We start from the raw sequence: 24712 nt of genomic DNA, 5'->3' as shown, positions 1-24712 counted from the left end.
GAGCTCAATTTGGAGGAATCACAGATACTTTATAAAAGGCGCTGTGTATTCACTATCGCATCACATGAAGAGGTACATCAATGTCTGGTTGTCTCTGTTTTAATGGTGCTAAGATGGATTGGGAGGTTCAAATAGTATCAGTCTGATTCCCTCATTATAAAGTTCAACACCTTTTTAATTTTTTAAAATTTTTTTAAAGATTTTATTTGTTTGTCTAAGAGAGAATTGAGAACCAAATGGATAGATTTGAGAGGTCTTGCCTATAATCTGTAAGGAAATGTCTCAAAGAGTACTAGGGAGCTAAGTATTTTTTTTTTAAGATTTTATTTGTTTATTTGACAGAGAGAGACATAGCAAGAGAGGGAACACAAGCAGGGGGAGTGGGAGAGGGAGAAGCAGGCCTCCCGCTGAGCAGGGAGCCCAATGTGGGCTAGATCCCAGGACTCTGGGATGATGACCTGAGCCAAAGGCAGACGACGCTTAACGACTGAGCCACCCAGGCGCCCAGGGAGCTAAGCATTTAAAAAGAAAAAAAGAATGAGGGACGCCTGGGTGGCTCAGTCGGTTAAGTGCCTGCCTTTGGCTCAGGTCATGATCCCAGGGTCCTGGGATTAAGTCCCATATAAGGCTCCTTACTCAGTAGGGACCCTGCTTCTCCCTCTGCCTGCCTCTCTCACTCTCATTCTGACAAATAATAAATAAAATATTTAAAATAAATAAATAAAAGGGGCACCTGGGTGGCTCAGTCAGTTAAGCGGCTGCCTTCGGCTGGGGTCAAGATCACAGGGCCCTGGGATGGAGCCCCACATCAGGCTCCCTGCTCCGTGCACAGCCTGCTTCTCCCTCTCCCTCTGCCTGCCGCTCTGCCTACTTGTGCTCTCTCTGTCAAGTAAATAAAATTTTTAAAATCTTAAAAAAAGTAAATACATTTGAAAAATGAAATTGATACAGTTGCCTCAGGGGGGAGGGACTGGAGACAGGAGTGAGGCAAGGAACTGTGACTTTTCATTATACACCCCCCCGTTGATGTATTATGTTGATAGCATTATAAAGGGCAATGGTTGCAGAAAAGTAATAGACTGCTGAAAATACCCAAAAATAAGAACATATTAATTTTATAATGTATATGCTTCCAGTTTTTTCTGTTCCATCAGAATCCATTTGGAAAATATTTAAAAGGGCCAAGGTCAATAAAAGCTCATCTGGTTACTCAAGATCTTCAAAAAGAACTACGTGTTAGAAAGGGGTCCTAAGTTTGGAGGTCACTCTGCTGAGGATTCTGTTCCAACGCGATGAGACTCCCCACACAGGTCATCCCCCTGCTAGGCCGGGACCACCACAAAGCCTCGCGGGAGGCGGGGCTAGTGACGTCCAGAGACGTCCCGCCCCCTTACGTCGCGCACTGGGAGGCCAGAAGGTTTCTGGCGGGGCCGGCGCCATTTTGCCGGAGCCTGTGACCGAGTGGGAGTGGAGTGGGGCGGCCGTTGTTGCCGACTCTTTCCTCCTCCCCACGGTCCAGTCAGCGGTTGATTAGGCTATCGGCCCTCAAGCCGAGACTTGTCTCTTATTTAGTTCTGGGGAGCGCCTGGCCGACATGAGTGATGTAGAGGAGAACAACTTCGAGGGCAGAGTGAGTACAAAGCCGCGGGAGCCGTCTTCGGCGGCGCCCCGATGCTCGGGGTTTCACGGGGACGAGCGCGGTCGGGCGGGGTTGCGGGGAGTCCTGCGGGGGCCCGCGGGGAGCAGCCTCTGGAGCCATCGCGGTTGTTTCCTCACATACCAAGATGGCTTCTGGGTTCCACTCTTTCCCCAAACACCGCGGATAACCCCTCTCCCCGTTTTTTGGAGACTGACTGATACCTGGACTCCTGGGTCCGATTTCCCCCCGCAGTGCGCCCTCCCTTCTCCCCACCCCTGAGGCTTCCTTACCTCTGTTCCGAGGAGTGGGTCCCCGTCGCGGTGGGGCGGGAGGAGACGGCAGGGAGTTCCCCTCCGGCCGGATAGTGGTAGGTGCTTCCTGCGGTGGCATTTCTGGCGACCCCGAGCATCGTAGAGGGTCTCGGGGTCGAAACTGCGCGGGGCTGTTGTCCGGGCGGGGAGAAGCTGGCGTGGGACTAGCTGGGGCCTGTGTCTCCTTGGCTCTCTATTGCAGTGAGCGGCCGCGTCTCTGTTGGAACCGGCGGCGTTGCGTCTATAAAGGCGAAAGCCTTGAGGTTGAAGGTGGGACGAGCCTAATGAAGTGGTTAGTCAACGACCGCACCGACCCTTAAGCGTTCTTAAGACGAGAGCTGTGAGGGGAAAACTACGCAAGGAGTCCTTTTCCCTTAATGTCCCTTCTACTTTCTTTTCACTTCAAAATGAATGTGGAAATGCTAATAACGCCTGATTTTTCTAATTCCTTGATGTTGGGTTTTTTCTCTCTTTATATCTCAACTTCTAATGCTTTCCTTCCTATGAGCTTTCATCTAAAAACCACTTCTTTACAGGTTTTTACGGTAAACAAAAAAATCTTAATCTTACATAACTGAACAGATTTTGTGGCTCAGTATTTTAAAAATAGCTAGTCGGTTTTACACTATTCCGTAACTCAAAACGCTACCTGAAAATTACAGATCTCCCTCCCATTTCTCACCCCATCCCCCTACAAAGAGGGCTCAAGGATTTCCATTATTTGGGGTCAATGAATGTAAAGATCACAAAGATACCTTATCCTTAGCCTAGATGTAGTAGAACATTGATAGTTTGAGTTCTGCTTCCGAAGTTACCCTCAGTGGTAATTGGTGGAAGTGGGTTAGTGTGAAACCCTGGAAAGAAAATCCCCAGGCAGCGTGTTCTTGCTGTTGTGTTGGTATTCTAGTCACTAGGGGAAACGCATAAAAACACTTAAGGTGTATGCTAGATGGAATGAATTTTGTCTTTTTTAGAAGCCCATAATATAAGTACTTGGAACCAGTTAAATCAGAAGGTCAGTTTGGGCTTTTGTTCTTTGTGAGGAAAAAGATTTTAAATAGGTTCGAAACAAAACTACTTTTTAATGCCTTTAAGATTAGATTTTTAAAATAAAATCTCGATCCCAGCTATGAGTGAGTAGTTGAACCTGCTTTATTAGGATGAGATACTGATTGTCCCAACAAAACTTTTTAAAAATCTTATAATAAAAACATTTGGTGGTAATTGTAAGCTGCTCGTTTTGATCATGTTAGGTAGTTATGGGAAGTAATTTTGCTACCCATTAATCTTTCCGTCCATTGATTTTAGTACAGAAATTTATTTTTTTGCTAATGTTTGTTTTGATTTGGTTTGTGGGAAAGTGAAGAGGACTACTATTTGGGATGTTGTTTTCCTTTAAGTTTTTACCAAGTCGAGGAATGGAACAAGTTCTAGATTACTGTCACCTTACCCACCTGAGAAAGCAATGTAAGATTCCCACCCAATTTTATGCTAAAATATATGTAGGCATTAACATTCTATGTTAATAGAAGGGTTCTCCATCCCCCCCTTACAGTGGTTATTATGGCTATATTTTTTGATACGTGATACCTAAGTGTATTTTAGTGTAAATGAACTCAGCAGATTGAATAATGAATACGCCTACCCTTACCTGTTACATCTTTTTTTTTCTTTTGTAGGTTGAGGTAATTGTCTTTTTGTAATTGGTTAAAGAATTAGAAGAATGCCAGAAGCTTTTCTGAGGGTGTACTTTTTCTATTTTTAAATTGTTTCTTACAACAATTTAATATTCACTAGTGCTTTTGGTTTTTAAACTACTTTGATTTCTTATCTGCTAACCACAAACCAGTTTTTAAAAATTTTTATAGACTACAGTTGTGTTATCTTTGTATCTAAGTGTAATGACCATTTAGAGAGGCTCAAAACAGGATTTTCAAATGATGTTTTTGAGGTTTCATTGACAGGTCAGATTTCATTTGCTTTATCTCTGGAATAAATAAGTACATATTAACCCCATCTTACTGTAAAGATACCTAGACTTAGAGGGTAATTTCCTAGAGACTGCAGAACACATCAAAGAAACAGGACTAATACTAATAGTTCTTATTTTTATAGCATTTTAGAATCTTACCACCCTCCCGCCAGATCTTTGACATATTTTCAAATGTACTACTTGTAATCATTTTGCAAGGATTGGAGTACTCATACCTTTGTAGAAATTAAAAACTGAGGCCTAGAAGACCATGTAGCCAGGAATCAGATTTACAGGTCCCAGTCCATTGCTCATTGCATACATACAGTATACTGTATATATTTTGATTTAGTTTTTAAAAAGCACGCTGTACTTCAGTGTCTCAGACACATATTAGTTTGCTAAAAACAGTTTATAGCAGCTTAATTTTCCACTATAGATTAATGTCTCTTCCATTGTAGAGGACTGGAGTAAAAGAACGTTAGGAAAGAAAATATAATTGGCTGAATTTTGTTATAAGTAACCCTAATAGTTAACCCAATCAAAATTCGCTTCTGCCTGAGGTAAAACTGTTAAGCATCTGCTGCCTTTTTAGTAAAGGTCAGGTGTTCTTGAGGGAAAAAGAACTTGGAGTCTAAGAGATGACTGACAGCTCAAATCTGGGTAAAAGTAAGTATATAATCAAGTGTCCTGTGATAGAATTAATAAGGAATTGAGAAAATGGAGCTGAGTAGTTTAGTGAGCTGGGGAAAGGGAAAGCTTTACCTAATATGTAAAACTCACATTGGATTTTATGGTTAGAGAATAGATTGGTTGTGTGGATATGACAATGCGGAGGTTGCTGGAGTAGTGAGAGGATAGATTTGACTCGATAGGCAGTCAGATAATGGAGGGTTTTTAATTCTAGATATAGGGATTTGGACTTAATCCGGTATGCAGTAAGAAATGTATGGATTCTTAATTCTGGGAGTGGCATAATGAAAGGAATTTTAGCAAAGAACAGAAGGACTGGTGCAAGAAGAGCAGCAAGGCACACTTGAGCTATTTAAGGAAGGAAATTATGAAAACTCTGGTCTAAACAGGACAGCAGTGGGATGTAAAGAATGAATGAGACATTTTCAAGGGATCCAGGAGAAGAGGGGTACCATTAAAATAGTTTCATTAAAGCAGTTTGGGGCATGTATATCAATTTAACAGAAATACTTTAATTGGAAATTTGGAGCTGAGAATGAGGCTGGCACTTGAGCTATGAATTTGCTTGTCATCTTCATCAAAAGAGTTGGCTTCACACAGCTTCAACTAAAATTAGGATTTAGGCCTCAAAAAAATTGTAGTCTCCTTCATAGAAATTAAGGGAAATGGAAATTAAGCTTTTCTTACAATTTTACTTATTTTATTCACCTTCTACCCCTAATTTATTTTTTTAACCAATTTTAGAAAAATGTTAAGCCCAATTTTTTCTCATACAGTGGCCCATTGTTTTTAATAGTGGTTAATGATTCTCATGTAGGGGTCCATCTTATAATTCCATAATTGTCTATGCTTTGTAGTACAGTTGAAGAGGAAAGATAATACTTGTCTTCTTTTCAGAGTTAATTCTGGCATCTTGAGTAGCTAGAATATTTTTAAAGGACTCCTAGTGTTCTTCTTAATGTATTAGATGGTTTGACTGGATGACAGAAGTGAAAAGCAAAATACAAACTCTTCTGTACCCGTTTGGAATTAAAATGTGTGTTAAGGTATTTTGTTAAAGAATAGCAGAAATGTGGGAAGCTTTTTTTCTTCCCTGAAACCTGATTTGTAATAATTGGGGTGATGATTGTGCCATTCAAGACCCATTTTGGTGACTGGCTTTAAAAAAAAAAACCTTAAACTTTGCTTTAAATTTTTCTGTTGATGAAACTTTAATAAATGTGAGAGTACAAGTGAGGTTTACCCTCTCCCTTCCTTTAAAAAAAATAAAATAAAATCTTTAAAAAAATTAAATTAAAAAATACAAATAAAATAGAATCTCTCTTTTACAGGTAAGAATGTCAGGTCAACAATTTAGCTTTTCAAAATACTTAGTTTCTTCCACAATTTAATTTCATATATCTCATCAACCTATTACAAAAGGATAAGACTTCCTTTCTCATGATACTGACAGTATTAAACCCAAGACAGCACTGTCTTGGGTTTAGTTTATTAAAGCTAAGTGCTGTCATTTATCCAGTTTTAATGCTTTTTTATTCCTCCTGTCATTTTTTTAAGCAAAGAATTTTTGTAAACTTAAGGAAACTTTTTTTTTTTTTTTAGATTTTTATTTAATCTGACAGAGAGACACAGTGAAAGAGGGACCACAAGCAGGGGGAGAGGGAGAGGGAGAAGCAGGCTTCCAGCGGAGCAGGGAGCCTGACGCGGGGCTCGATCCCACGACCCTGGGATCATGACCTGAGCCGAAGGCAGACGCTTAACGACTGAGCCACCCAGGCGCCCCACTTAAGGAAACATTTTAATGCTCAAATTTTAATATTTGAGACTCTTTCACTGAAGGGTGCTAATTTGCTCAATTTAAGTAGAAGGTGGGATTTTTTAAAGGAGCAGTATAACTAATTGTGCCCTCAGTGCACGGATTTGTCATAGATGCTTAATGGTTTGTGCCATTCCTAAAATGAGAATAAAAAGTCCTGATATTTGAAAGATTTCAAAGGGTTTTAAATATTTAGGAGAGTCGTAAAAAAAAAAACAGATGAGTTTTGTTTATGGGTTTATTTTTGTAAATGAAGTTATTTACCTGTGGTATGTGTAGTGTAAACAAGTGTGAAATGGCCATGGATAATCAACATCATAATTTCCTAAAATCTTCCTGACAGTGTGAAAACCTTTTCTTTGATACTGTCAGTGGGTGCTCAGGCATCAAATAATTAACCCTGGGACCTTTGTAAAAGGTATATATTTGCATGCCAAATGAGTTAATACGGATTATTTGTTCACCTGTGTAACAGATTTAGCAAGACAGAAGTGCAGGTGAGAAAATGATAATGATCAGATGGGGAAAAGAATCAGTAAACACTGTTTAAAAAAAAAGTTGAGAGGGGAATAATGAAAGGAAATGTGGTTTCCCTTCCCTCCTTTAGGTTACTGTCAGTATGTAGTTGTGTATAATCCTTATTATCTCATGATTTTCACCAAAAGTATAAGTGACTAGGGCTGCCTGACCAATCTGAGGTAGAAGTTATTTTTTTTAAACTAAGGTCCTGTAGTCTTTCTTACTCAAGATTCATAAATAGTCCCATGATATTAGAAGATGAGAACTTAAGTAGAAAATTCTATAACAGGTTCTTAGTATTGTTTTTAGTTATTTATTGGCTTTTAATATGGCTAAACTTTTTGGACATTACAATTGATCATGACACACAAGCTGGCTGGTTTATGAACCATATTTAAAATTTATACAGAAGATTATATAAATTTTACAGGTAATTTCACAGTTGTGGATAGTTTAAATTTGATGTTGTATACATAAGTGCCAAATCCTATATAATTTCTTTAAGCATTTCCAGAATTATTCCAAACTTCAGAGAATGTAAAGACACTGTTAGAATCTGTGGGCCTTTGTAGATGGAAAGACTGCTTTAACCTCACTTAGAATGCAGCATGTAGGTATTTTCTTTTTTAAGGAATTGCTTTAATAGCAGTTACGGGTTAAGAGAGTGGAAGTACTTCTTTTATAAGCTTGAGAGTCCAAGAGAAGCAGCCTATCATACTCAAGAACTGCTATTTATGTAGACTGAAATTAAAGAATTGGATAAACAAAAATTTCCCATAAGCCGCAAAGAATGAAGTTCTTAGTACAATAAATATTATAAGTTTTTGGAGTAATTTAAGTACCCCTCCCCCCTTGGGACGTGAAATTTACCTAAATGCACTGATGTATTTTTATGGAACTCGACCTCCAACTTTCATAAAGTAGTGGGAAAATATATTTGAGAAAGTTTGTTTTAAAAGTTTATGCTATTACAGACTTGAATTTGTATAAACTTGGCACTATGACTTGGCATAGAATTTGCATTGCCATAATAGAATGGGTTACAGTTTAGCATTTTTATGTTATGTGTTTATTTTATTTTTTTTTTTTTTTTAAGATTTTAGTTATTTATTCATGAGAGACAGAGGGGGAGAGAGAGAGAAGTAGAGGGAGAAGCAGGCTCCCAAGGAGCAGGGAGCCCGATGCGGGACTTGATCCCAGGACTCTGGGATCATGACCTGAGCCGAAGGCAAGACGCTTAACCATCTGAGCCACCCAGGCGCCCTGTTATGTGTTTATTTTAATGGGCTATAAGTACTAAGCTTATATTTGTTGTTGGAATTTTTTTCTTCCACCTATTATATGATACTAGCTATATTAAAAGATAAAAGACTGCAATTGCTTACTGTAGGAATAGTTCATGTTCTGCAACAATGTGCGCATATGTTTAATAACCCTTCGCCTTGATTGAAGGTGGTTGTTGTGGTTGTTTACAGTGTGTAAAATGGCAGTTGTATTTTAACACATTGCTTGAATTGGATATACTATGGTACTTTCATAGTATTCATAGTTAGCTCTCTTTTTTATTTTCGGCTGTGTCCTTCAGCTTCCACCTGAGGTACCTTGATAATAAAGAATAGTTAAAAGAACAAAAACACACCGTTTAAGCAGGTTGTACTGTGAAAACTTTCTGCCTGGCTTCTGGTTTATAATAGGTAAGGTAGACTGGAAGCCTGTATGATTGCTATTAAAAATGTGGATATAATTTGGTTGAGTCAATCTGCACATTTCAACTAGACAGCATATTTTTAAATGGTTGTTGGATCCACATGCAGGTTACTGAGGAATTTGCAGAATTTCTTGATGGGACAGCTTTAAGAGTAGGTTAAGTATAGGGTAGTGAAACAGGACAGATAACGCCCCTTCTCAGTATTTTATTTTTCTGTTTGCAATTTTCAATTCAGTTTCCAAATTCTGAATAGTTTTATGTGTGTCTTTGAAAAAAAAATTGAAGTTATCATTTTGTAATGAAGACAAGTCAAAGGTAGAAAAGGATAATCTAGCATTTGTCCATAAAGGGTTTATTGTACCTTGATATCTAATGGACAGTTTAGTGAAAATGGTACTTGGTACTAGGTTTTGAAAAATGAAGTTACTTAAATATGGCAAATATTCACACGACTATTTTGTGTGCATGAAGACTTAACTACCAGTTCTTAGAATGGTGGGCCTTTTTTTTGGTATTACAATAAAAATAATTCTGAAGAATTAAGTTTATTTTATGCTTTGTAGTTTATTCTTCAGGTTAAGTTTACTGACAGTTATTGATTAACCTTTTTGATGTCTCCAAATTGTTTTTGGAGGTTAAAATGGTAATAACAGCTTTGTAACTAGGTGTTACAAGGGAGTTAAGAGGACTGTTTCTTTACCTTGAATGATTCCATGAAGAAATTTATGCAGATTCAGGTTTCTTTGGTATAAAAACTGAAGGATGGCAACAAAGGAGGTGTTAGGTATTTATGACACCTTAGATCATTAAAAAGCAAGACTTTTAAAAAAATAAATCCTAATATCTTTTGAAAAGACACTTTTGCATCTTAATGTTTTGTTACCAAACCAAAAGGAAATTTTCATTTTTTCCAGTGAGTTGCTATGCCAGAACTGAAATTTAAACTTTAAAATTTAGGATGTTACTAAGTTGCCTTGTTTACATTAATTCCTAAGAAGTGGCAATTTTCAGCACTGTTGAACAATTTTCAGCTGTTTATAAGGGAAGACTTGGACATCGAGTGTACACATATTTGGACCATAATATTTTTATCATGTACTAGAAAGTAAGCATTTAAGAATAAATCTTGGATTTTAATATAAGACTGGGATTTCTATACTTAACAAAATTAAAGGTTTAACAGTGTCACAGAATGCAAAGCATTCTGAAATGTATGTATAACATGAACTATGGTGATATTCATAGATACTGTTCCATCAACTGCTGTTAAACAGTAGCATAAACAAATGTTATACCACGGGATCAATTTTATAGAAGGGAAAGCCAAGAGAGAGGGGAAGATACTCTTTTCAGCTTAATGAACCAGCCTGTGTGATTCTTCAGTTACAAGCAAATTAGCTATTACTTTTTTTACTGAATATGCTGCTTTTACAGTTTCAATGAATGAAAAAGCCTAAATTGCTGTGCCTGCTCTAGGCATTTGTCCAGGAATTTAGAGGGTATCAGAGATGTGGTGAAAGACTTATTGTAGGTAGCTAAATGGGAAAGGTTGATATTGAACAGAAAGGTAGCTGTATATTTCAGTTTTGTTTGCATCTGAAAAATAAATAGGCCTAGGCCTAGCAGCATTAGTACAGTTCTTGATAAGTAAGTCTGTTGGCATTAAACTGAAAGTAAAGGGAAAGTCTTAAGAAAGCTGTGTGGTAGGTAGTCTTGTGGCATAAATGAAAATCGGTGTGAAGTTGGGGTGATTAGTTACTCTAATAATCAAGGCTTGGATGGACAGAGAAACTGAACTGTCCGTCCTGCTTTGGTCATAAGTGCCTCATATATCTGTCAAATTTAAAAAAGTCTCTTAATCAGTTTTAAATCATTTGATTTGGAGAGTTCTGATTTATATCCAACTTTTTCAGAAGCCAGTTTTCTGTTACAGGATATAGTCATTGAAGGAAGTATATGTATGCAGAACTGCATAAAATATGCAAAACTATGAATAAAATTGGTGGGATCAAAAAATAAAGACCCATGATACTAATTTTGTAACTTTTTGTACATTATACTTCATGGATAATATAGAATATTAAAATGGCATGGTTGCAAAATTACAAGTATTAGTAATTTACAAGCCAAAGGGGAAATTTTAAGAATTTCATGCCCTCTTTTCCCCTTAGTTTTTTCTTTATGTTGTTTTTACATTAGAACATATGTTTCTGATTAAGTTGGAATGTGCAAAGATAGTGGTCAAACATACTTGGGAGAAGATGTTAGTAATTTCACTAATTTAATTTTTTTACTTCTTTGAACCTCAGCATGTGTCCTGTAATATGTGAGTTTAGGTAGGTGTATACAAATTTCAGCCTAGAATGCTTTGCTTTAACTGTATCTTGGTATCTTAGCATGGCTTAATGAAAGCTTATTTTAAGATGACTAAGAATCTTCAAGTTATAAGCTAGGTTGGGGGGGTTACAGTTAGATTTATGTTGGGTGTTAAGTATTTATATTAAAATTGTTCACGTTTTAGGAACTAGGATGAAACATGAAAGGGGAGGAGGGTGAAGAATATGGTAAAAACATTTAGAGAAATTCAGTAAATTCTCTTTGTTAGAAGCTAGACTTTGGACAATTTTAAAGATTATAAAATTGTTTTTTAATAAACTAGTTATTTGCACTTTACCTGCTGGCTTTTCCATTTGGTAGATAACATTCTGAACTCCAGCAGAGTTTTATAAACCCCACGTGCTTAAATATACTAAATGTTCTTTTTCCATTAAGGTTAATGTTCGTGAAGAAATTGAAGAGTTTTTTCCAAGAATGTGGAAGATAAATCAAGATAAAAGAAGGCTAATGAAAAGTATTAAAGATCAGAAAATTAAAATTGAATGGGGGAAAAAATTGAACAGAAGATTGGTCAGATAGAAGCACTTGAATATTTTTTTTAAGGCTATTTTGAATTGTTTGAATTGGGGAAGAATACACGAAGTATGAAAAATGAAAAACTCAATGAAGAATGAAGAGAAGTAGAAAGCAAGAGTGAAGTAGAATTAAAAGAATCTGGAAGAATGAATGGGTCCTAGGTTAAGTAAATGTATGGTTTATGTTCCAGTGTCTGTATGATCAAGTTGTAGATGAATTTGCATGATTTCTTAGTTAATAGAGAATTGGTGATCTGGTTCAAGTAGGGAATTATTGAGGACAGTTAGCAGTATTAACAATGGGTTATTAATGAGCTGAAATTTTTTTCTGGAGGGTGTTGCCTAACCATTTGTTTTTCAGGAGCAATCAATATAAATAATTACGGTACTTTAAATGTTAGGTGTTAGGCATCTATGTGACCAGTGCCATTTGTAATACTGTCTTCTTTGTTAGGAGTCTCGCTCTCAGTCAAAATCTCCAACGGGAACTCCTGCTCGTGTAAAATCGGAGAGCAGGTCAGGATCTCGTAGTCCATCAAGGGTTTCCAAACACTCAGAATCCCATTCTCGATCAAGATCAAAATCCAGGTAAGTATGCTTAAAATAATACTTAAGATGAGATTTTTCAGAGCAAGGTGGTTTTTACCAAGTCCTTCATTTTTGCTGCATTTTGTATAGAAATTTCACAAAATCATGAAGTTTTTCTCAAACGGGGGAGTTAGAAATGAATGTTCTTGGGGCACCTGGATGGCTCAGTCAATTAAGCATCCAACTCTGGGTTTCAGCTCAGGTCATGATCTCATAGTCTTAAGATTGAGCCCTGCATCAGGCTCTGCCCGCAGGAGGGAGTCTGGTTCTCTTCCTCTCCCACTCATGCTTGCCTGCGTGCGCTCTCTTTCTCCCCCGCTCTAAAATAAATAAATGAATCTTCAAAAAAAATGAACGTTCTAGATGAAGATTTGATTTTCTAGATAAAGATTTAGATAAGGCAAAGTCGAGTCATCTCTTAGCCCAGTTAACCTATCTAAGCTAGCTATTACTATAAATTAAATGTGTTGATTGATTTAAATGTACTTGGCAATGGGGATTGGAGTTTGGTTTTATTTATTTGTTCAACAAAAATGTAATTTTCTCCGTTGGAGACTTGGCATGTAATTTAGTGCAGAGAAGGTTGATGTATCTATGTTGTACTAATTATCGGAATGATTTGAGAAGATTTTTCAAGATTGACATTCCAGCTACATCCTTTACCTGAAGATTGTGACTCAGTAGGTTCAGGGTGGAACTCTGGCCAGATATATATAGTTGGGGCAGGGAGTGGGGGAGTCTCTGGATGATTGAGAAGCCCCTGCCAGTATCATCTCTACTGACAACAAAAACACTAGTGCACCACTACAAAGTTCACTGTACCAGGTGTGCAGGGGTGGGTGAAAGAAAGTTTAAAAACAACTTGGACAGGTAATTCAATAAGTCATAATTTCTTGATTAGAGACATAATTTGTTTTTGTATAGAGTTTACTTGCCAGTGGAGCATGAGACCGAAGAATTGGTTAAAGGGCTGTACTTTTCTTGAGTCCACAGCTGTGTCTTTATCGTATCCAGGATCCAACTTGATTTACTAACCACTCTAATTAAATCTACATGTGCAGAGTAGCACTGTGTAGAATTTGGGTGTACAGACAGAAATGAGCATATTTTCATTTTAGGATCTTTGCATTTGCTGCTCTCAGCCTAGAATTCTCTTCTCTCAGATACTCAGTTACTTGATTTATTCTCTGCCTGAGCGTCACCTGAGAATATTTTATTCCCTTACTCTTAATTTTTTTTTTTTTACGATTTTATTTATTTATTTGACAGAGACACAGCGAGAGAGGGAACACAAGCAGGGGGAGTGGGAGAGGGAGAAGCAGGCTTCCCGCCGAGCAGGGAACCTGATGTGGGGCTTGATCCCAGGACCCTGGGACCATGACCTGAGCTGAAGGCAGATGCTTAATGACTGAACCACCCAGGCGCCCCTCCCTTTACTCTTAATTTTTTTTCATAAGACTTGACACTATCTGATTTAGAGGAAAGTTAGGCACTCCTGAAGGGTTTTTAATTAATCTCATTTTTCATTACTATTTAAAAATAACAATTGATGGGGCGCCTGGGTGGCTCAGTCGGTTAAGTGTCTTCCTGCAGCTCAGATCATGATCCAAGGGCCTGGGATCGAGCCCCACATCGGGCTCCCTGCTCTGCAGGAAGCCTGCTTCTCCCTCTCTCACTCTCCCGCTTGTGTTCCCTCTCTTGCTGTGTCTCTGTCAAATAAATAAATAAAATCTTAAAAAAAAAAAATCTTTAAAAAAATAACGACATGTTAAATGACAGGTTTTCTTATTAATGTTTATCTTTTACATTGAGGCTATAAATTAGTGCTAAGGAAAATAGAAAGTATCTAAAAGTATCCTAAATCTGCTAGGAACCACATCTCCATGTCTTGCCAAGGAACCTTTGTTCTTGCTAGTCCTAAAACACTTTTCCCCTGTCTACCTAGTAAAATTTATGTCTCCTAGGTTTATTGTTAACCTTCTTTGTTTTGAATAATCTTCCCTCATTAGTTTGATTCCCTTCACCCATGGTGCTGTCTTTTTAAACTTTCTGGCCCTTAGCATGTATAACATTTATTGAACATTCAAGTTATTTTGTAAGACTGTGATCATTACTAGGGTGCCTGGGTGGCTCGATTGGTTAAGCATCCAACTCTTGTTTTTTTTAATATTCTGTTTATTCATTCGAGACACAGATACAGCATGAGCAGGGGGAGAGGCAGAGGGAGAAGCAGGCTCCCTGCTGAGCCAGGAACCGGACGTGGGGCTCGATCCTAGGACCCTGGGATCATGACCCGAGCTGAAGGCAGAAATTTAACCATCTGAGCCACCCAGGCGCCCCAGCATCCAACTCTTGATCTCAGGGTCGTGAGTTCAAGCCCCATGTTAAAAAAAAAAAAAGACTGATCACTTCTGATCTGGGTGTTTATTAAGGATGGGTCACATGAATAGTAAATAAATTGTTGCATTAAGGGGCGCTTGGGTGGCTCAGTCGTTAAGCGTCTGCCTTCAGCTCAGGTCATGGTCTCAGGGTCCTGGGATAGAGCCCCACGTTGGGCTCTCCACTCAGAGAGCCCACTTCTCCTTCTGCTCTTCTCTCTCTCTCAAATAAATAAATAAAATCTTTAAAAAAAAAAAAAAAGAAAGAAATTGTTGCATTCAGTGGCAAAGAGAATCAGAGTGACTGGAAATAAGAGATAGATGACCTAGGGAATCAGCAGTGGAGGATGGGTGAGGTACTGTGGGAAGCTTGAATAAATGAAGACTATTACTTGGGCATTTAGGTTGAATTAGTTTAGCAGATGCTAGATTGCAGTGGGCTAAAGAAAGATTAGAAGGGAAATGGTATTTAATAGTGAAGGGAATATAGAACTATATTGAGAAGATGGTAAGAATTAAAGGATTTTACTGTGGTGGTAATGGTAGTTGGTGGTTTGTGTTGTCTTTGTTGTGGTAAGATACACATAAAATTTACAATTTTAATCATTTTTAAGTGTACGGTTCACTGGTAGTAAATACATTCACATTGTGCAGCCATCATCACCATCTGTCCCCAGAGCTGTTTTCATCTTGTAAAACTGAAACTCTATACTCATTAAAACAGTGGCTCCTTGTTTTCCCCTCCTTCCAGCCTCTGGCAACCATTTTAGTCTCTGTATCATTTTGACTACCCTAAGAACCTTGTATAGGTGTAATCACAGTATTTGTCTTTTTGGAGACTGACTTGTTTCACTTAACAAAATGTCTTCAAGTTTCATCCTTGTGGCAGAATATTACAGGATTTCTTTAGTGCTAGTTTTTTCTTTTTAAAGAAGGTAGAATTGTAACATGCTTGTAATGTAAAGTGAAAAGAGAATAGAAGGGATAGACTGAGAACATGATTGTAGTGATTAAGAGAACAAGAGGAAGAATATTCTTTCCTCAGAAGGGAACTGGGATACATGTATATAGATCCTTGGCATTAGCCATCTTGTTTCAGTATTTTTACCTAAATGTATTTCTCTCAAAGGTCGAGGTCGAGGAGGCATTCTCATAGACGTTACACTCGATCCAGATCCCATTCTCACTCTCATAGGAGACGATCTCGAAGTAGGTCATATACACCAGAATACCGGCGTCGAAGAAGCCGAAGTCATTCTCCAATGTCTAACCGGAGAAGACATACAGGCAGCAGGGTATGTGGTTTTTGAAAATTAATGAAAACTTATTTTGTCTTTTTTTTTTTTTTTTTTAAGATTTATTTATTTATTTGAGAGAGTGAGAATGAGAGAGAGAGAGTACATAAGAGGGGGGAAGGGTAGAAGCAGGCTCCTTGCTGAGCAGGTAGCCCGATGCGGGACTCGATCCCGGAACTCCAGGATCATGACCTGAGCCGAAGGCAGTCGCTTAACCAACCGAGCCACTCAGGCGCCCGAAAACTTATTTTGTCTTTATGTGTTTAATCATAGCATAGTATCTTGCTTTCATGAGACTAGACCATTGTTTTAAAGTGGTACTCCAGGGGCACCTGGCTGGCTCAGTCAGTGGAGCATGTGACTCTTGATCTCAGGGTTGTGTGTTCAAGCCCCTCATTGGGTGTAGAGATTACTTAGGAAATAAAAAATAAAGTGGTACTCCAGAAACATCCTTAAGCATATGAATATTGTTTATATACATTTAAATGTATTTTCTTGACTTTGAGTAGTTAAAAGAGATGAAATTTGGGGGGAAAATACATGTTCTAAGAATTAAAATGAAAAGTATAAACTGAGTTGAGAATATTGAGAAGAAAAAGTTTTGGTGGGGATTGGGGGAAGCTGGCAAAGAAATAACATGTATAATAATAACAGCTAACACATATTGAGCACTGTGCAGCTTTTCAATACATTTAATGGATAAGAGTCTTGGATATGTGACACTGAGGTTTTGTTTTTGGCTAACTGGCAGAGCCCAGGTTTCAACCAGGCTGCTTGACTCTTAAAGTTCCTGTGCTTAACTGCTGTGCTGTGTTGTGCTTTTCCCCCATGTGATACTGAATTATTTAACTGTGATGGAGTCTGCTATTTAATGATGTTTTGGAATCTGTACATAGATTTTCAAATCTGGATAGTGGGAAGTTTGAAGGAAATACCCTTGGTAAGAATGAAAATGGAGGAAAGTCTAATCAGCAATTATAGATAAGTCATTTTAAGTACAAATCTGTAAGCTAGAAAACATTTGAATAAATCACAAATACGGCTTTAAACTACGGTAGATTCTTAGTATACATTCTTACAATTGCTGGACTAGAGGGGCGCCTGGGTGGCTCAGATGGTTAAGTGTCTGCCTTCGGCTCAGGTCATGATCCCAGGGTCCTGGGATCGAGTCCCGCATCAGGCTCCCTGCTCCTTGGGAGCCTGCTTCTCCCTCTGCTTCTCTATCTTTCTCTCCCTCTCTCTCTCCCTCTGTCTCTCATGAATAAATAAATAAAATCTGTAAAAAAAAAAAAAAAAATTGCTGGACTAGAAAGTAGGGATGTTTTTTTTCGGGCTACAGTGGAAGTATACTCCAAAGAATGCCTGAGTGTACTGTGAACTGTAAAATACAGCTCATCAGGCTTTTTTCCTCTTAAATTCTTCTTTCCCAAGTGACTTGAAACAGTATAGTCTTTGTGTATTAGATGAAGTATTTTAAGCAAAGTATTTCTGTGTGTACTTTTATTTCAGTTTGGAGCTTGAAATTAAATCACATCTTTATTCAACAGGCAAATCCAGATCCCAACACTTGTCTTGGAGTGTTTGGCCTCAGTTTATACACAACTGAGAGAGATCTTCGTGAAGTATTTTCTCGATACGGACCATTGAGTGGTGTCAATGTGGTTTATGATCAGCGAACTGGACGATCACGAGGATTTGCTTTTGTTTATTTTGAAAGAATAGATGACTCAAAGGAGGTAATTTTGTTTTTATAATTATTTTTCAATATGAAATTTTTCTGATATGCATGATTATGTGCTAAAAGTTGACTAATAGTCTCCCAGTTCCATAAGCTGTTGTCTTTCATTCCCTAACCTGAGTTTGGTTCAAACTCTCTCTTCCTTTCAGGGGCACCTGGGTGGCTCAGTCAGTTAAGCATCTGCCTTTGGCTCAGTTCATGATCCCAGGGTCCTGGGATCGAGCCCCATGTCAGGTGCCTTGCTCAGTGGGGAGCCTGCTTCTCCCTCTCCCTGCCACTCCCCCTGCTTGTGCATGCTCTTTTTCTCTCTGTCAAATAAATAAAATCTTTTTTTTTTAAGATTTTATTTATTTGAGAGAGAGATTGTGAAAGAGAGCAGGAACAGGGAGGAGAGGAAGAAGCAGGCTCTCCGCTGAGCAGGGAGCCTGACATGGGGCTCGATCCCAGGACCCTGAGATCATGACCTGAGCTGAAGGCAGATGCTTAACCGACTAAGCCACCCAGGCGCCCCTAAATAAAATTTAAAAAAACAACAGACAACTCTTCTTTCATTGTTACAATTGGAAATTGCCAGTTCACTTTCCAGCTAATATTTTCTGGTGTAGGCATATCCTGATTGAAATCTGGCTTTGTAAAGTGAAGTATGTGTGTTTGAGTTAATGGAAAAAGTAATAAGTATATAAATGTTCTCTTTTGACTTAATGTTACTCATATTCTAAGCAGATGATTAAACTAACTTTTTAGAAATTACATGATACTTTGCGGCTCCCACCTGACTCAGTTGGAGTATGTTCCTCTTGATCTCAGGGTTGTGAGTTCAAGCCCCATATTGGGTGTAGAGATTACTTAAAAATAAAATTAAAAAGAAATTATGTTCTTTAAGCTGTTTAATTTTGTGTGGAATTAGCTTCCCATGTATAGATACAGAGCTTTGTTTTTCTATTTTCATATTCATCTGTCATTCTGTTCTATAATTAAAATATAATGCATAGAATTGGTTCTCTTTTTTTTTTCTTTTCCGTAAGATTTTATTTGAGAGCATGGGGCGGGGTAAGGGGAGAAAGAGAGAGAATCTCAAGCAGACTCTGTGCTGAGCCCCACGTGGGGCTCCATATCACAACCCTGAGATTGTGACCTGAGCCAAAATCAAGAGTCGGACACTTAACCGACCGAGCTACCCAAATGCCCCTGAAGCTGTGCTACTCTAATGTATTAGATACTGGATTGTATAAAGGGAGCAGTAGGCTTGCTTTCTCTATACTAATAGTTCATAGTGATTGGGTTAGAAAATTCCATTTAAGGAATCTGAAGCCCATTGTTAAAGTTTTATCAAACCCTTTTTGGGGCACTGGGTGGCTCAGTTGGTTAAATATATGAGTCTTGATCTCAGCTCAGGTCTTGATCTCAGGGTCATGAATTCAAGCCCCATATTGGGTCTCCACTACTTTAAGAAGTAAGTGTTGTTGTTTTAATCAAACCTTAATAAATGGTGGGGTACCTGGCTGGCTCAGTTGGTAGAGCATGCAACTCTTGATTTCAGGGTCATGAGTTAGACCCCCCACATTGGGTGCAGAGCTTACTTAAAAAAAAAACAAAAACAATAAATGGCAAATGTATCATTTTACATGTGATAGTAATTGGACACAGGTCATTGCTATATGCATCAACAGCATTTGATTGCAACATAAACAGTCATAATAAAAGTTAGATGCTATCTGGGGCACCTGGGTGGCTCAGTTGTTAAGTTTCTGCCTTCAGCTCAGGTCATGATCCTGCTCAGCAGGGGAGTCTGCTTCTCCCTCTGCTCATGTGCTCTCTCTTGCTCACTCTCTCTCAAATAAAATCTTAAAAAAAAAAAAAAGAATGAATAAATAAAGTTAGCATATCTTTCAAAATTGGTAGATGCTAGTGGCATTTAGTGGATGGAGGCCAGGAATGATGCCAAACCTCTTACAATGCACAGGGTAGCCACCCACAATATAGAACTAGCAGTCCAGAAATATCAATAGTATGGAGGTTGAAAAACCCCAGATAATTCTAACAAAATAACACTCCAGGTTGTAAGTCATTTATGTAATAGACATTCTAATCAGCATTCTCTAATTTTATTTATTTATTTATTTGCGAGAGAGAGAGAGAGAGAGAGAGAGAGAGAGAGAGAGAGAGCGCGAGCGCGAGAGAGCGAGCAGGCATGAGCTGGTGGGCAGAGGGAGAGAGAAAATCTTAAGTAGACTCCATGCCCAGGGCAGAGCCCAATGTGGGGCTTGATCTCACAACCCCGAGATCATGACCTGAGTCAAAATCAAGGGTTGGGGTACTCAACCCACTGAGCCACCCAGGCGCCCCTCTAATGTTTCGATGTCAGATATTATTATGACTCTTTTTTTGGTTACACATTTGTGATTTATTTCTGTTCTCGAGGCAAAGGTATAAATTTAAAAAATACTAAGATATCTGACCTTAAGTAAAAGTTGTGAAGTATAAAATAATACCACAATTAAGGTTCTTTTTTAATATGAAATTTGTCCTAGGTTTGATTCCTCCCGTAACCACCCTGCCAGGGTTATTTCTTTTTTTTTATAAAATAAAATGAAAGTGGCAGTTTTACTTTAGTTCCATGGAACTTCCAAATTTGGAAAAGTAGTTGGAATTACTATCCCATTTATTGGTATTAGTGCTGAGGGGCAGAGTGATAGGGAATGTGAATGCAGATACAAAGACAGGAGCACTTGTTGGCAGGTTTAGAAGTTCTTTTATATTTGGAGTTCACTAGGTGGCGGTGTGTTACCTAAGGAATGGTTTTTGGCTAACCTAGACTTGTCAGCTGAATTGCAATTTCTGCTTGGAGTTGCCTAGACTGGAGTTGCCCAGCTTGTATAGTTCTTTCTCAGTATCTGCCCCCAGTCTTCCGGCAGATGTGTACATAAGAAAACTCAGGGCCGTTGACATGCATATAGCAAGGATTCATATGTAAAATCCTGGCCCCTGTTGTTTGGGAAAGAAGTTTAGAGACTTTTAATTTAAATTTCAAATGGAAAAGTGTTAAATTTGTTGCAGTTTTTAGTAGTTTCTCATTAGCGAATTATGCGTGACTTTCTGTGCCTCTTCTCCTTTAAAGGCTATGGAAAGGGCAAATGGAATGGAGCTGGATGGTAGAAGAATTCGAGTGGATTATTCTATTACCAAGAGAGCTCACACACCTACACCCGGAATCTACATGGGCAGACCAACTCAGTAAGATTTCAAGTTTTTTAGGCTAAACTAAGAGCCAGAAATTCACCAGAAATGTATGCAAACTTTGGATTAATCAAAAGATAAAATGATTTTTTTTCCTGTAATTATATTTGAAAGTTATTTGTGTATATTCTTATATCTGTTTGCGGAGAGGGACAAATTAAAACCATCAAAGTCATTCCTGGCTCTTGATGCCGTACAAATAGAAAAAGTATTAAATACTAGAAAAATAGTGTATGCTTTTAAGTTTTCTCTCTTTTTTTTTAAGATTTTATTTATTTATTTGACAGAGGCACAGCGAGAGAGGGAACACAAGCAGGAGGAGTGGGAGAGGGAGAAGCAGGGCTTCCTGCCGATCAGGGAGCCCAATGCGGGGCTCGATCCCAGGACCCTGGGATCATGACCTGAGCTGAAGGCAGACGCTTAACGACTGAGCCACCCAGGCACCCTTTAAGTATTCTCTTTCTATTTTTATGTGACTTCGGAAGCCTTGTGGATAGGGAAGAATTTTACTGATACTGGTGTGTATTTTTTTTTAAGCCAGTTTTCACATCATACAGAAATAGAGGCTTTTATAAATGTTTTTTGGTTTTTTTTTTTCTAAATATAAAACAACTGAAGAACGTATTTCTTAAAAGTGAAGAAGGAAGGGCACCTGGGTGGCTCAGTCATTGGGGGTGTCTGCCTCCGGCTCAGGTCATGATCCCAGGGTTCTGGGATCGTGCCCCACGTCAGGCTCCCTGCTCGTTGGGGAGTCTGCTTCTCCCTCTCCCACTCCCCCTGCTTGTGTTCCCTCTCAAGCTGTGTCTCTCTGTCAAATAAATAAAATCTTTAAAAAAAAAGTGAAAGAGGAATATAAGTAAGCTTTCAATTACTTTGAAACCTTACTGGGGAAAATGTAGGGTTTGGTAAGGAAAGCCTACAAAAAAAACTAAAGTGAAAATAGTGTCCCTGTGATTAGGAGTTGGGAAAAACTACAGGAGAAAGTGCTCAGAGTTTAAATTTGCTGCCAAAGATTTAAAAGCCAGACCTTGAAATTATTTTAGGGCCAGACCTCAGCGTAAGGTAGTTAATTCTTTCTGCTGTTCAGGGTCAGTTAACCTTTTTAAATTCTTGATGTTTATTAATTGCTTTTGAATTAGTCATAAGGACTTACATCTTAGCATTTTGGTGCTGTTTCCCAGCACAGTACTTCATTTCAGCTTGTTGAAAAGAAAAGGTCCTGCTGATTTGGGTTGTGTATTAATAAAAGAACAGTTTATAGTTTGAGAGTTTTGTGAAACTATTCATGGTTATTTATGTAACAGATAGGAAACAAGCAAAATAATACCATGGGAGTCAGCAAAGTGAGAGACATGGCAGTCACTGACATGAAAAGGGTTGTTCTTTCTCCCTTATCTTCCCACCTCCCTCCATTTTAGTTAAGTACCAATTGGTATTAAATGATACTGGAAAATCTCATTGATGTAAAATTTTTACATTCTTCTATAGTAGTGGTGGTGGTGGAGGTGGAGGCGGTGGTGGAGGTGGAGGCGGTGGCCGGCGTCGAGATTCTTACTATGATAGAGGATATGATCGTGGGTATGACAGATATGAAGACTATGATTACCGGTACAGGTAATGTTTTAATTGGTAATTTCTGTTCTAAATTAAATGATGGTTGTATTATTTGGCACTTCTAATTTATGTTTCATACATATTAATAAAAATATTTAAAATAGATGATGGTTTCTTAAGAAAGTAGAGGGAGATGATTTTCTCAAGATTGAGAACAAAGGTTAATTATCTGTATTTGCCAGTATTTTGTTGTACCCATATGCTTGCTGTTCTAGTATTAATTGACACACAGAGAATGTAATAGTATTTGAATGATGGAGAATTTTTATTTGCACTTGCTTCAATGGAGTGATTATGTGGTATGCTAAGTAATCTTTTATTTCTTACAGAAGAAGATCACCTTCTCCTTACTATAGTCGGTACAGGTCACGATCGAGATCTCGTTCCTACAGCCCAAGTATGTATACTTTTAATTTTGTAGCATTAAGAACCTTTCCTAATTAGTGGTTTATTTTAGAAAATTAGGGTATATGGAGATTGTTGATAGTTGGACAAATAATAGGCAAGTCAAACTATAATTGTCATTTTTGACTTTTGTTTTTTTTGCTCTCTTTCAGGACGCTATTGATATACAGAATGGTTGCAGATGAGGACATCTTTTTCTGTGTGTGTGTGTGTGTGTGTGTGTGTGTTGATTTGGGGTTTGTTTGTTTTGGTTTGGTTTTGGTTTGGTTTTTGTTTAATTCTGGATTTCCCCAAGCTTCTAATCCTTCTTACTTCTTAAAACGAACCCTTAAAAAAAACTTCGTTTATTCACCATCTACACTATGTCAGTTGTATTGCTGTTTCCACCCCTTTTAGTATGCTCTTAAGATGTAATTGTTGTCATTTGAGTAGTTAAACATCTTAAGTAAAAAAAGGAACTCCCAGTGTTAGGCTTTGTAAATGATTTTTTTCTTTTTTTTTTTTTTTTTTTTTTTTTTTTACTTTTTTACTTTTTTTCTTTTTTTGCTTTGTTTTTTACAGAAAATTAACTCCTGGCTAATCAAATGAGGAAAGAAATGATCTTTTTAAAGCTTTTGTGTTAAATATTAGATATTGTACTAGAGACCTCCATTTACAACAAACTCCTTTTTTAACTTTCTTTTGGGGAAGGTAGTAACACATAAAGTAGTTCAGTCATGTCAAGTTTGTCTGGGGTGGCATGGAGCAGTCAAATAGTTGGGTGTAGAAAATTTGAAGCTATAGAAGAAAACACTTGGTCATTTCTTTTGAAGAACGAAATTTTTGAACCCTAAAAATTACGTCATTTTTTTAGAGATGAAAAGCTTGTGGACTCCTACAAAATATGTTGTATTTAAAATACATCTGTTAAAACTTAAAGTGTGATTTTTGTGTTGAATTTATTGAAATTTAAGTATTCCCTTAATCAGTGAAGGACAACTCTTATTTATTACTTAGAGCAATTATATACTTTCCTGTTAGAAATTTTGCTGTTGGGACAATGGTTAAGCAGGCTGTTATTGTATAGTATAGAGTCCTTAGAAGATACGTGTGAGGAAAAGTAGTCTCAAATAAAAGTTAATTTCTTTGAAAATGGGATTGTCTCTTTATTATGGTAGAATGGGAAAAAATATATAACTGGATTGATTTGGGAACCCATCCTTTTCCTGACATTTTTACTTATACCCGATAGTATAATTGTTTCTCTTCCTCTTTAAAAATCCTTGTTTTGAGGCACCTGGGTGACTCATTTGGTTGTGTACCTGCCTTTGGCTTGGGCCCTGATCCCAGGGTGCTGGGTTTGAGCCCTGTCCACATCGGGCTCCCTGATCATTGGGGAGTCTTCTCCCTCTCCTTCTGCCCCTCTCCGCTGCTCATGTTCTCTCTCTCTCTCAAAGTCTTAAATAATCATTTTTCTTCCCTTTTCTTTTTTCGTTTCTTTTTTTTAAGATTCATTCGAGAGAGAGAGCACAAGCAGGGGGAGTGGCAGGGAGAGGAAGAAGCAGGCTCCCCGCCGAGCAGAGAGCCCGGCACAGGGCTTGATTCCAGGGTGCTGGGATCATGACCCGAGCTGAAGGCAGATGCTCAACCACTGAGCCACCCAGGCGCCCCTTTCCCTCCCTTTTTCTGTCATCTTAGTTTTCGATATTGGGAATGTTCGGTACCAAGCACTGTGGTGAAGGAAAGATAAATAATAAGAGTTTATGTCTTTAAGAAGCCCACACTCTAATAGAAAACATACTCAGACAACTCTAATGTAAGGTGAGGTTGCTTTAGTAAAGAGGTGTATTATCTTTCGGGTGACTTCTATAAAAAGGTGTAGGAGTGAGAGCTCCTTTGTTTTCTTCC

At 38.1% G+C, this 24712-nt stretch overlaps 2 protein-coding genes across 10 annotated transcripts in view; one reads left to right on the top strand and one right to left on the bottom strand.

Moving 5' to 3' along the window:
* CCDC126 (coiled-coil domain containing 126) overlaps positions 1-2139 on the bottom strand; it is a 114761-nt gene extending 112622 nt beyond the window's left edge. The window contains exon 1 of the mRNA XM_027573106.1: positions 1930-2139. The gene's annotated coding sequence lies outside the window, so the exon portion shown is untranslated. The remainder of the gene's footprint in view (positions 1-1929) is intronic.
* On the top strand, positions 1414-23957 carry TRA2A (transformer 2 alpha homolog). 9 transcript variants are annotated; one of them, XM_027573101.2, is made up of 10 exons: positions 1414-1630; positions 2153-2242; positions 11431-11509; positions 12025-12158; positions 15666-15831; positions 17379-17567; positions 20688-20803; positions 22295-22420; positions 22750-22817; positions 22978-23957. In XM_027573101.2, the coding sequence occupies exons 5-10, from the start codon at positions 15799-15801 to the stop codon at positions 22986-22988; spliced, it is 543 nt and encodes a 180-aa protein (XP_027428902.1). In that variant the 5' UTR covers positions 1414-1630; positions 2153-2242; positions 11431-11509; positions 12025-12158; positions 15666-15798; the 3' UTR covers positions 22989-23957. The 9 variants fall into 9 exon arrangements, with proteins under 9 accessions (XP_027428902.1, XP_027428901.1, XP_027428900.1 ...); XM_027573100.2 differs by having other exon boundaries at positions 11431-11732; XM_027573099.2 differs by having other exon boundaries at positions 11431-11743.
* The last annotated feature ends 755 nt before the right edge of the window (positions 23958-24712 follow it).

This window comes from Zalophus californianus, chromosome 12 (genome assembly GCF_009762305.2).
Source record: "Zalophus californianus isolate mZalCal1 chromosome 12, mZalCal1.pri.v2, whole genome shotgun sequence".
Taxonomy (NCBI): Eukaryota; Metazoa; Chordata; class Mammalia; order Carnivora; family Otariidae; genus Zalophus; species Zalophus californianus.
This window is presented reverse-complemented; position numbering and strand designations above follow the sequence as displayed.